At 46.7% G+C, this 12,945-nt stretch overlaps 1 protein-coding gene and 1 long non-coding RNA gene across 4 annotated transcripts in view; one reads left to right on the top strand and one right to left on the bottom strand.

Annotated features, from left to right (window-relative positions):
- atp8b2 (ATPase phospholipid transporting 8B2) overlaps positions 1-12,820 on the top strand; it is a 41,576-nt gene extending 28,756 nt beyond the window's left edge. For all 3 annotated transcript variants that reach the window (XM_072716176.1, XM_072716174.1, XM_072716173.1), the window contains 11 exons: positions 261-372; positions 1,027-1,132; positions 3,082-3,322; positions 3,997-4,180; positions 6,904-7,127; positions 7,525-7,608; positions 7,712-7,957; positions 8,730-8,868; positions 9,270-9,400; positions 9,633-10,136; positions 10,939-12,820. In XM_072716176.1, coding sequence (XP_072572277.1) covers positions 261-372; positions 1,027-1,132; positions 3,082-3,322; positions 3,997-4,180; positions 6,904-7,127; positions 7,525-7,608; positions 7,712-7,957; positions 8,730-8,868; positions 9,270-9,400; positions 9,633-10,136; positions 10,939-11,037 — 2,070 coding nt within the window. In that variant the 3' untranslated portion in view covers positions 11,038-12,820. The remainder of the gene's footprint in view (positions 1-260; positions 373-1,026; positions 1,133-3,081; positions 3,323-3,996; positions 4,181-6,903; positions 7,128-7,524; positions 7,609-7,711; positions 7,958-8,729; positions 8,869-9,269; positions 9,401-9,632; positions 10,137-10,938) is intronic.
- On the bottom strand, positions 224-6,910 carry LOC140592574 (uncharacterized). Its single transcript, XR_011992903.1, has 3 exons — positions 6,639-6,910; positions 436-540; positions 224-357 (listed from the first exon to the last, which is right to left on the bottom strand). It is a non-coding gene; the product is annotated as an uncharacterized lncRNA (long non-coding RNA).
- Positions 12,821-12,945: the final 125 nt, after the last annotated feature.

The following is a 12,945-nucleotide window of genomic DNA, read 5'->3' as shown; positions in this document are numbered from 1 at the left end:
GTTTCCTGGTCCCCATAAGGGAAAACTCTATTTTATAAAAGTCGGTGACTGCTATGAAAAAACTAAAAATGCAAAATCTCTTGTATTTTGTTAGGTGACTTATGGTTATGGTTAGGGCAGGGTAGGGGTTAAGGTTGTCATTGTTAGCGTTAGCATTTTTCCCATTGAAATGAATGAGCGGTCCCCATAAGGATATGTTTACCCTACATGCATGTGTGTGTGTGTGTGTGTGTCTCACTCTGCATCTTCCTGCTCCGCAGCTGCTGGGAGCCACAGCCATAGAAGACAAGCTGCAGGAGGGGGTGCCGGAGACCATCGCCATCTTGTCTCTCGCCAACATCAAGATCTGGGTCCTGACTGGAGATAAGCAAGGTGAGACAGATTTGATATTATATTATATTAATGGTGGCATAGTGGCACGCTGTTACCTCGTACCTCTGGGACCAGGGCTTGAGTCTCCGCCAGGGTTCCACGTGTGTGCAGTTTGCATGTTCTCCTCGTGTCATCATGGGGTTTCCTCCAGGTTCTCCGGTTTTCCCCCTCAATCCAAAAACATGCTGAAGTTACTTGAGTTTCCATGTCCCCCATAGGGGTGAATATGTTTGTGTATGGAGTATAGCTGAATGGTGTGTCAGTGTGCTCTGTGATGGGTTGGCACCCCATCCTGGGTTGTTCCTTGCCTCATGCCTTTAGCTTCTGAGATCCAGACCCCCACGACCCTGCACAGGTCAAGCTGATACAGGAAATGGATGGTATATTATATTATATGTAGCAGGAAGGGAGCAGACGTAAATTGTAACTCACTATAAATATACAATATTGGTATAGATTATCCAGCATGTATAACACTGTATGTGTATGTTGTACAGTGACTGCTGTAGACATTACAGACTGGGGCAGAACACGTCTTTAATTTGCTTAGAAAATAAGTGGTGTTTATTGATACGGATGGAGACTTTCAGGATAAGAACCTCTGACTTCTCCATTAGCCGCAGGAATGATTTTTCACGCCTGTCGGTCCCACAGAGACGGCGGTGAACATCGGCTATTCCTGCAAGATGCTGACGGACGACATGAGCGAGGTGTTCATCATCAACGGGCACACAGTGCAAAGAGTGCGCGAGGAGCTGAGGTGAGGGCCGAGGCTCACTTAATTTAGTGCTGTGCCAAATTTGGACAGCAGGTGGCGCTGTGAGCGCAAAATTAGATTTTTTTATTTTTATTTTTTCCAAATCTGAGAAAGACTGAATTATTTTAGTGACAGGCTCAAACTGCTGATTTTCAAAAGAAATTAAAAAAGCTATCAATGGGATGTCAATGGGGTTGCACTGTAATCTCACATTTACAGGCAGGGTATACCTAGAACAAGGGCCCCTTCGGCACCCCTGCTTACAGAATCGCGATTGACGCTGTGCCCAAACAGATAAACAGCTACTGAATATAGTCGAGTCCAGAATATTAGCCGTCATTTATATCACGTGGTTTTAGTTACTTTACGGTTGGCTTTGTTTCGCACATCAGACTGAGCCGACTGAGCCCATCGCTATACTTCCTGATTGTGATTCCACAGCCTCTGCTTCTGCACACTGAGACCAGTCGGACTTTCAGTAGCTCTTATGGAACTGCGTCCAATCAGGTTAAGGAAAAGGTTTGACTTTAACTGAGTACAGGGTCAGTCACATGACACATTTGCTTGACATTTCAAGCAGGACAGAAAAGGAAACAAAACATTGTCAGATGAGTCATATATGCATAACGGAAAAAAATACACAAGAACGTTCTCATGCCCATTTGCGCAGATATTTAGTATATTTGAAAATATGTATAAATTGACTCCATTTGCCTTTTCAGCAAAATCAGTAAAAAATATTACAAGATGCAGATCACATTCAAGCAGGTGGGATCCCATACATTTAGTTGAATCAGTTAAAATCTAATAATAGGGTACATAGGGGAGTTTGAGTGTTTTAAGCTGTCACATGTGCCTTCATCCCTGCATTGGATAAAAATGTACAGCTAGCCTTATTTAGGTCATAGCTCACTTTCTCATAAACAATATTTCCCGTGGACTAAGTATTAGTAGGACTAACCCTTTTTCTTTGGTGAATTGAAAAACAAACATAAGTTATTGTTGTTTTTTTATCATTGTAATAAATTATGGTTAAGTTATGTTAAATTTCCCATTTTGCTGTTAAAAATAATTTGGAAAAGACCAAATTGCTGTTTGTCATGCCCCGTCGTGTCTGCATCTGGCCAGCAGGTGTCACTGCTGTGCCCATTTGTTGCCGTCTATCCCAGCTCTTGCTGCATGTTATTTTTTCGACCTCCTGCTCCTTGTTCCCCTTGTTAGCAGTGTTTATATGTGCCCCCCCGTCCTGCGTTCCCCACTCTTGTTCTGTGTCCCTGAGCTGAACTCCCCGTACGTTCATGTCCGCACCTCTGCCCCCTCTATGCCGGCCCTCTATCTGGGCCTCTCTATCAGGCTTGCCTTTACGGACATGACGGTGTTTATGTTTATGTACAATATTATATATAAATATGATATTGGTAGATTTTAGAACCACCTGAGATGATTTGTGGTATTGTCTGTATAGAGGATATTTACTAGGGCATTACTAATGTTTTTTTTTAACAAATTTGGAATGTTTTGTGACCTTTTTTTGTAACTGGGAAAAAAAACAATCAGTGTTGGCTAACTCAGTCCATCTTCAGCTAAGTTAAACATTTTGGGTGTTCTCCTTTTGGGCAGTTTTGAAATAATACATCCGGTGACAGTGAAACGAAAACTTAACATGTAACACATGAAATTTTCATGGTTACATTTTAAAATATCTTCGGACTGACTCTGGAAAGGGTATTTCACCCATTTTCATGTTGTATTATTATAGTATTAATACCCTGTCATTTTGGAAAATTTGAAACAAGTCGAGAATTATCTTGAGAAAATATAGAAATATGTTAAATAATTTTCCCTTTACGAGGTCCTTCGGCAGAAAATGTGCATTTCAGGGATCCTTAAAGGTATGATTAGATATTATGCAGAAGACATTAGGGTCTTAATGTGATTCCTGCTCGTTCCAGGCGTGCGAGAGAGCGGATGATCGAGTCGGCACGCTCCAGGGAAGGGGGCAAGGAGGGAGTGATGGATTGGGCAGCCTGCTCCTTGGAGAATGGTTTCGGGGGGCAAAGCGGAGAGCAGGGAGGCTGGCACCCGCAGCAGGAGGAGAAGCCGCAGCAAGGCAGCCCCCCCGCTCCAGCCTTGCCCAGCCTGCTGGACTCCATCTCAGGAGAGTACGCCCTGGTCATCAGCGGGCACAGCCTGGTGAGAGGCGGCGAGGGGCGGTGGGGGGCTCGCTATGTCCTGCGGGGGGCGGTAGTGAAAGTCTGGAGAATGGGGCCGTATCCCTGGTGACACACTTTGAAAATGAAGCGATGCTTTTCTTTCAGAAGTGCAGGTGCATATCCCATCTTAAGACATGCACACACATACAGTGAAGTTAGGGGTTGGCATGCAGGGATAGGTCATTCACCCCGGGAGGACCTTGCTGAAGGTCCCTACAGGCACTGTGCCACATGCCACCCCACTGAGGGTCTCTATATCGTGGGGGTTCCTTCACCTGTCTGCATGGAGAACTGAAGGGGTGTGGAGGTGGAGAGAGGAGGGTGACACTAGTCACCCTGGAGGAGATACGGATGTCCTTCACAACCCATTATAGATGTCGTGACCCTTAAAAATGGGTGGTTCTTGGATTTTTTTAAGGTGGGAGGCAAAAGAGGGGGTATATTTTATACAGAGGGGCCAACTGAATTCGATGTTTTGAATCTATGAGTGACAGGGGAGGTAGCACTCTATGAACCAATCGGCTTTCAGCTGTGGTCAGAGCCCCTATGGCCCCACCCCTGTATATGAATCTGATGGTAGGCCCAGGAGTGTGAGGACACTTAAAAGTATGATTGGAGGGGGCCTTATATTTTGTCCATGTTTGGCCTTCATAGGCCCACGCGCTGGAGGCGGACATGGAGCGTGAGTTCCTGGACACGGCCTGCGCCTGCAAAGCGGTCATCTGCTGCCGGGTCACGCCCCTGCAGAAGGCCCTGGTCGTGGAGCTGGTCAAGAAGCACAAGAAGGCCGTCACCCTGGCCATCGGGGACGGAGCCAATGACGTCAGCATGATCAAGAGTGAGCACCAATCACGTCGCACGGTTTCTGGGAGCCGAAACCTGAGGGCGCTTCAGAAGATGGGGCTTGGTCATGGGTTACAGGGACCCTGTGATGCTGAATGTCTGGCCTTAGGCTAACCGAGGGAGTCTGAGGCAGACAGCGTGCAAATATTAGCACCAGAGTTGATTACATGCATGGTGCAGCTACGTAGCCACATGTGTTTGAGTCCCTCTCAGAATTTGAGAGACTCATTTCTAGCTACAGGCCCAACGAAGATTGAACTTCGCTGAACTGAGACCACTAAACCGCGGTGTGATACTACTGTAACATGGAATGTCCCTGTAAATGTGGAAGTTCATGAACACACGGGAGTGAACTTGAAAGACGAGTGTAAATAAAACCTGAACAAAAGCACCGTCCTCCAGCATGACCAGTCTCCAGCTGGTCATGCTTAATTTAGTCAGATTTTTAAATATTTCAGAGCTTTTTCAAACACAGAGGATCAACAGGAACATATAAACTCAATCAAACTATATGTCACCATCGCCTTGTCTTAACTGTGTATCTGCTGTATTAATTATCAGTCCTGGACTCTGGAGGTCCCTGCGATAAATTTAGCTGAGCTGGAGATGATGAACCTTGCTGAGTGAGGTGGAGGAGTTCCCCCCCCCCCATCGGCCCAGCAGAAAAAATCCCAGATCCAGCCCCGAGGGGTGAACATACTTGGCCAGATAAGCAATGATTAATTGACCCTTCTGACATTAAGATTTGGCTCCGTTGGTGACACAGTGGCTGGCTACCTCCAGCACTGTACGGTAGTTTCCTTCTAAAGTGCAAAGATGTGCCTTAAACAGGGGTCTCTAAATTGTTCTTAGTGTGTGTCAGTGGCCGACCTGTGACAGACTGGCATCTCATCTAAGGGAATTTTATGCATTTATACACAATTGTGGTTACTAGCATGTTATAGAACTGATTTTAGTGACATTTAAAATGCAACTTTTCAAAAAGTATTGTATTCCTGTATCATCATTTAATTTGCCCCAATTATTAATTATTACTATTACTTTCTTTGTTTTTATAATTCCACAACTCGATAATTTATTGTTATTTATGGTCCAGTACGAATAACTATGTATTGCACTGTACTCTGTTTCTTGAAAAAAGTCCCTTATTGGTCAAAACATGGGGACCCTGATTTTAAAATGACCCCCCACTTTTTGGCAACTATTTTTAGAAAAAATGCTTTTGGAATACAAAATCTTACCTTTTATAAAGAAAAATATATTTATTTGACAAGAACATATCATAAGTTAACCAGCAACCACAGCTTAAACAAGCAACCACAGGCTGGGATTATAATAAGTGTATTAAACAGGAAACATTCCAAAAAACAAATGAATTCTTTGGGGGGGCAGGGGTGAATAATAGGACAACCTTTGAGGGCGCAGAATGTTTTCGATGCAGCAGACTCACATGAACTCTGAAAAAAACATATTGGTTTATATATACTCAGCAAAAAAAGAAACGTCCCTTTTTCAGGACTGTGTATTTCAACAATAATGTTGTAAAAATCCAAATAACTTTACAGATCTTCATTGTAAAGGGTTTAAACAATGTTTTCCATGCATGTTCAATTAACCATAATCAATTAATTAACATGCACATCCGAATATCACACCTACGTGACAGGTACAGGATGGCCACAACAACTGCCCGAGTCACACCAGGAACACACAATCCCTCCATCAGCGCTCAGACTGTCCGCAATAGGCTGAGAGAGGCTGGACTGAGGGCTTGTGTGTATATATTAATCAATATGACAGCTCTTTTAAAATGAATCTTAGTGTTATTTTTGCCTATACCATTGAAAAACATTTCATAAAAATATTTCTGATAAAAAAAAAAATGTAATAAAAAATAGTGGCACTAAAATGAATCTTACGATCTTTATTAACAGCCACTATCAGTTGAATACTTGCAGCAGCACAGGCAGGGAAGCCGGCCATTTACACGCTAAACACACGCTAAACACACGCTTTGGCTGGGCTGCCCGCTCTTACGCATCTCAGACTCTCACGCTCACGCAAGAAATCGTACGACAAATCTGTATTTCAGTAAGTCAAAGCACTCGCTACAAAATATCGTATTTGACACCATCTATTCCCTTTTTTGTCGATCCCAAATATAAGACGACGCCACTTTTTCAGATATATTTAGATATTTATGCATATATAAAATGCAGTGTAATTTACAACATATTTGATGTAAATCTGATGTAATTTTAATGAGGGCATCACATACAATCATCTATATAGCAGTGGGTTTGTTTATGGGGATGCTACCTCTCTCACGACGGGAACGAGCCTGTAACCTGTTCCCATGTCCCGTGCCTTTTACACAACTGTCTGCCTTCCTTCTCACACACCGCGAGAAAAGAAGAAGAAGAAGCTCTATGGACAAAAAAAAAAACACTTACAGAAGTAAACACCCGTTTCACTTCCCGCCGTTCAGGCCGTAAACAGTCGAGTTACTCAACAAGTCCGTTCCTGGGCCAAATCTCTGAAGCTCTTTCTTCAGCTCTTTGCATTTACTGTCGTGTCGAACAGGCATGCCACTTCCAGTTTGTGAAGATTTCCTCATTCCTTATGCTGTTTGTATTGCCGTCAGAGATGAGTAAGAGGGTGTGATTAATGTTTTCTGTTGATGAGTTCCCTATTTGACTTCTCTCGCTCTTTCTACAGCTGCCCACATCGGTGTCGGTATCAGCGGCCAGGAGGGTATACAGGCAGTACTGGCCTCCGACTACTCCTTCTCCCAGTTCCGCTTCCTGCAGCGCCTCCTGCTGGTGCACGGCCGCTGGTCCTACCTGCGCATGTGCCGTTTCCTCTGTTACTTCTTCTACAAGAACTTTGCCTTCACCATGGTGCACTTCTGGTTTGGGTTCTTCTGCGGCTTCTCTGCCCAGGTGAGGGGGCGTATGAGAGCTGCCGTCTGTGGACTCCTTCGCATTTGGTTTTACGATGCCATCCCACTCAGACCACTTCCGACGCGTCCCCTTACGTGGGGCCATTTGACCTTCTAGCAGAAGTAACGTGGGCATTATCGGAATCTGAAGTGGTCAGCTGGACAATTTGGAGATGCATCATAGATACTGGTGTAAACGCTGATGTGTCTCAGCTGTCGACTTGTGATCAGGTTGCCCAAGATGCATTTTGAACCCAAGTGTAAACAGGGCTTTAGTTTGCAGTGGGACCAGATTTAGAACAAGCTTATCAGCCCTTTGGCAGAGGGTGGTCATCTGTACGAGTGCTGGATAAACGAAACCTCTTTCATTGCCTGACATGTGGCTGTTTTCTTCTCAGACGGTGTATGACCAATACTTCATCACCCTCTACAACATCGTGTACACATCTCTACCAGTCCTAGCTATGGGCATTTTTGACCAGGTATACGAAAAAAACCACCCACCTCCGTGTTATGCCTGAAAAAATGATGTTCCTCCTTCCACTCTACATCTCCAGATGTGGTCTTTTTGCCTCCCCCCCCCAGGATGTCCCAGAGCAGCGCAGTCTCGAATACCCCAAGCTGTACGAGCCAGGCCAGCTCAACCTGCTCTTCAACAAGAGGGAGTTCTTCATCTGCATCGCGCAAGGCATCTATACCTCGGTGGTGCTCTTCTGCGTGCCCTACGGGGTTCTGTCCCAGGCCACGCGCAACGATGGCATCCCCCTAGCCGATTACCAGACCTTTGCAGTCACCGTGGCAACCTCCCTGGTTATCGTGGTTAGCGTGCAGGTGAGGCCCACTTGTTGGCATGGCAACATTGTTATTTTTGACTGATGTCAGAACTGTTGTCTTGACGGTCTGGAAGCAGGGGTGTAGGGAGCAGTTCTGGGCCCTCTGACATAATGTCACTTTTGCCCCCCTAGTTTCATGCCACCTGATGTAGGGGGGGGGGGCTATTATTCAGGGCCCTCTTCAGTCCTGCAGGGAAAATTCCTGCCCTCCATAACTGGAACTCACTAAGTCGGGGGGGGGGGGTAATTTTAAGAAGTTCCTGTTTTGCAACCAAAAAGAAATATTGCAACTAATTACTTTGATCTTTTTGTTCCACTTAAGATAAGATCTATAGCCTCTAACTTGGCTCTTCCTGTTTTTGTGACAATAGACCATAAGGACTTTCACTGCCCTACTGGGTCTTGGCAGAGATGTCTAGATATTCTTAATACAGGAGGAATAGCCATAGATGCCCCTCCTGCTGTGTGCTACATCTTCGGTCCTGCCTGTGACTTGTGGATTTTCAATTCATTTGATTAGAAAGTTTATCTAAAGGACAGGAAGGTTTGCGAAACATAACTGAAAGATAAGCCAGTAACCTCTATGCGTCTTCATTATCATGGTCCTGATTCATGCTATCTGTGAGGTTAGTGGTCATATGCAAATGACAACGATCTAGGAAAATACTGATCACTGCTGTATCAGCACAGATACTGCTAACATCATTGAGGGCATTGTGTGTAACGGGGATGAGGCCTAAAGTGCCCTTTCATTTGTATTTTGGGTTTAGATTGCACTGGACACCGGCTACTGGACGGCCATCAACCATTTCTTCGTATGGGGCTCCCTTGGTGCCTACTTTACCATCTTGTTTGCCATGCACAGCAACATACTCTTCAGCATCTTTCCAAACCAGTTCCACTTTTTTGGTGAGACGCTGCATTCTTCTTCACACTGCATATACATTCTTCACACTGCACAAATCCCACTGTCGTTACTAATGTATCCACTTTAGAAACCAGAGTCACTCTGAACACTGTACTCAAACTGCACAAATCTCACTGTCATTACTAATGCATATGCTTTACAAACTAGAGTTACTCTGAATACTTTACTTAAACTGCAGGAATTACGGTTACATTTCCACTGTATCCACTTTAGAATCTGGAGTCACTCTGAATGCTGTACTTAAGCTGCATGAATCCCAGTGAAATTACCACTGAATTCACTTTTGAAACTAGTCGCATTCAAACTGCACAAATTCCTCTTTTGTGTTAGGGATACTAACCACCATTGGGTTTTTTCTGTATTTTCCTGTTTCTTACTGCAGGCAGTGCTCAGAACACCCTGATACAGCCGGTGGTGTGGCTAACCATCGCTCTGGCGACCGTGGTCTGCATCGTTCCAGTCCTGGCATTCCGCTTTCTCAAACTTGACCTTAAACCTCAGCTCTCAGACACGGTAGGATTGTCTGTTTTTTAGAGATGGGTCCCAAATTTCACCATTCTACCAATGATTAACATTCAAAAGTTGTGTCAACAAACCTTGGTCTGTACTCCACAAATATTGGCTCAAGTGAAGGACGTCATCTCCCTGGCTATCAGATGCTCTGAAGTGCGGGTATCCGGTGTTGATGATGGATGGTCTGTCACTAATAAATTGCCCTCCCCATCCAAATCTTTCTCCTCTCCAGGTGCGATACACCCAACTCGTGCGTCAGAAGAAACGGAAGCCAGGAGGACGTGGTGGGCGTGGTGCCCATGGAGGCGTGGCCGGGCTGGGAGGCGGGGCTCTGGGTCGGCTGGGCCGGGCCGGCTCACGGCGCTCTGGCTACGCCTTCGCCCACCAGGAGGGCTTCGGGGAGCTCATCACCTCAGGGAAGAACATGCGGCTCAGCTCCTTGGCGCTAGCCACCTTCGCCTCGCGCCACAGTGCCAGCTGGATCGACACGCTGCGGAAAAAGAAGCAGCAGCCCCCCCAGCCCGGGGGGGAGGGCAGCCCGGCCTCGTCCTACACTGCTCCCCTCTCCACCTCCTCCTCCATGCTGGGACCCCCAGATACCCAGGCAGAAGAGACGGGGAACACCCCGCTGGGCCTGGCCCCCTCTGGCAGCAGCAGTGCCGTCACTCCCACCCCAGTGAGGAGTCCGGGGGGAGAGTCAACTGGAGGCTGGGTAGTCAGCCTTGGAGCTGTGCAGGTAACACCCACTGCATCAGCACCAGTGTCTGGCTTAACGTCTCGCATATCATTTCACGTATGAGGGGCAGCGCAGTGGTGCAGTGCTTAACGTCTCGCATATCATTTCACGTATGAGGGGCAGCGCAGTGGTGCAGTGCTTAACGTCTCGCATATCATTTCACGTATGAGGGGCAGCGCAGTGGTGCAGTGCTTAACGTCTAGCATATCATTTCACGTATGAGGGGCAGCGCAGTGGTGCAGTGCTTAACGTCTCGCATATCATTTCACGTATGAGGGGCAGCGCAGTGGTGCAGTGCTTAACGTCTCGCATATCATTTCACGTATGAGGGGCAGCGCAGTGGTGCAGTGCTTAACGTCTCGCATATCATTTCTCGTACGAGGGGCGGCGCAGTGGTGCAGTGCTTAACGTCTCGCATATCATTTCTCGTACGAGGGGCGGCGCAGTGGTGCAGTGCTCAGCGACGTTAACTCACGCTTCAGCAGACCAGGGTTCAAGTCCTTTGCTCTACTTGTGTGGAGTTTGCATGCTCTCTGCATGACATTGTGGGGTTTCCTCTGGGTGCTCCAGCCCCCCCCCCCCCCCATAGTTTAAGAACATTCTGGGGGAATATGGACTGGCACTCCATCCAGTGTATCCCCTACCCTTGTGCTCTGTGCTACCCAGGAGAAGATTAGCGTTAGGGTTAGGGTGACACTCACTAGGATAAGTGGTTGGGAGTTTGATGGGGGTATATCAGATAGAGCTCTTATAGTTTTATTACTTTGTCTGCAACCAAATTTGTACTTTTTTCCACCTGTAGGAGGCACTTTTTGGCTGGCGGGGGGTGGGGGCCCGCATCAGTGGGGCCAGCAGCCCAGGACCCCCTCCCATTGTCGAGGAGACCTCTATGGCCGAGTGAGGCACATCTCAGCAGGGAAGCGGAGAGGCTGCTCCGGGTTAAGCTCCGACTGAACGTCCCACTTTGCAAAGCAGGACTGCTGGTGTCCGTGCGCAGGGGAAGGCGCCTGAAACGCTGGCCACTTTGAGCAGGAGAGACGCTGCGTCTCGTCAGCACCGCTATGGCCTAGGGGCCCCTTCTGACGAGAGGCTCACAGCCACACCTGACCCAGCCTACGGGAGGGGAAACGCCAACACCACAGAGACAAGTCTCCACATACACGGAAAACGATTTTCCTTTCCGTTCATTTGGACAACGCCACTGACCTGAGCCATGACTCCTATGCACAGCAACGTGAAATACATAAATGCAATATAAAAATGAGACAGTGTGATTACGGTTTGTTTTGATTACATTTCCACTGTGTGCAGACTACTGGGTAGCCGTGGAGACGAGGAAAACAGAGAGTAAAAAGTATAATAAAAGAGTAATAATAACACTGAAAGAGTGTTGGCTACCATGCAGGGTGCCGTGCTAATCTACTTTTGTAAGAAACTACTGCACCTGCATTAAATAACTAAAATCCCAAGCTTACTGAGTTACTAAGCTGATCCTACACTTTGGAGATGTACATTGTGTTACAAAGAGTTCTAGAACTTATTCCGCAGACAACATCCTCAAAGACTCTCAGGCAGCCAAAGGCAGCTGACGTAAGAGGCCTATCTGACTCCACTGCGCTGATTCTTTGAACAGTTGCGCAGCGTGTCCGACGCTGTTCGCTCTATTTTACGTCCATTAAAAGCAAAAAGAAAAAAAAACCTGCTGTTCCTTTCAACAGTCATCACCTGGGTCAACAGTGAGTCACATTGGTTACCTCTTTGCCACTGCTGCTGTGGTCCATAGTGTTTTAAGACTAACTTGTGAAAATACGCCGTGATGTAGGAACTAGTCAGGGTCACCACAAACACCAACGGTAAACAGCATGAAGTAAAACTGCGGGCGGCAGTCGCTGTCTGCGCGGTAATGTATCCCATCTGCCTGAGGATGACAGATTTTGTCCGGACGGAATTCAGAATTGGCAGCCGTTACTGTATTCGGGACATGGACGCTGCTTGCTTGGGCTGCCTGGACAGCAGGAAACGCTGAGAGAGCAATGTCTGTGCGCACTTCAGTTCTCAGTGAGAACGCATACCTGCCTGCCCGGACGAGCCCCGGACACAGCACCCTACGTTCCAGCCCCTATTTCTCTGCACCATATTGGTGTACTCCCGCAGATAAAGCTCTCCAAACCGGGCAGGTCTGAACTCTGTCGCCATGTGTTTTCGATAAGAATAACCCAACCTGCATTTATCAGGCCAACCCACGCAGATAGGACTTGGAAAAATTTGGGATACTTTAAGGACTGTATTGATTAGCTCAAACGTCTACGTGGCGTGGGATCCTCGCCGAACGACACAGACAACTTGGCGGAGTACAAAAATGAAGTAAAAATATTAAAAGCTTTGACTCCTGAAAAAATAGAGGATCCCCCACTGCTTTGTCTTCTCAATCAGTTTTGAATAAAGAAAGTAGTAAAGTACAATGTTAGCTTTGAAATTGTTATATAGTAAATTGAAATAGAGCATATTTGACATGGTTAGTAACCTGGTCGAAACTTGAGTTCGGTTAAGCCAATCTTGTATCTAATTGGCCTTTTCTGTTGCTGTCTAGACTGTGAAAACTCAGTGTTCAAACTGAACAGGTGGTTCAAAGACAGTCAATAAATTATCTGATTCGCCCTCAAAGTCTTGAGGGCAGCATATCAGCGCGGTCTGTGCCTCATTCGTGTCCTGGCTGTTATTTCCGCGTGTTCATGTGCCGGGGGTGTGATGGATGTGTGCCACCACACCTCACCGCAGCCCCCTGATGAGTCGCTGGTGTGGCCCGAGT

Source organism: Paramormyrops kingsleyae, chromosome 9, assembly GCF_048594095.1.
Source record: "Paramormyrops kingsleyae isolate MSU_618 chromosome 9, PKINGS_0.4, whole genome shotgun sequence".
Lineage (NCBI taxonomy): Eukaryota > Metazoa > Chordata > Actinopteri > Osteoglossiformes > Mormyridae > Paramormyrops > Paramormyrops kingsleyae.
Note: the sequence above shows the minus strand (reverse complement) of the source record. Positions and strands in the feature narration are given on the sequence as shown.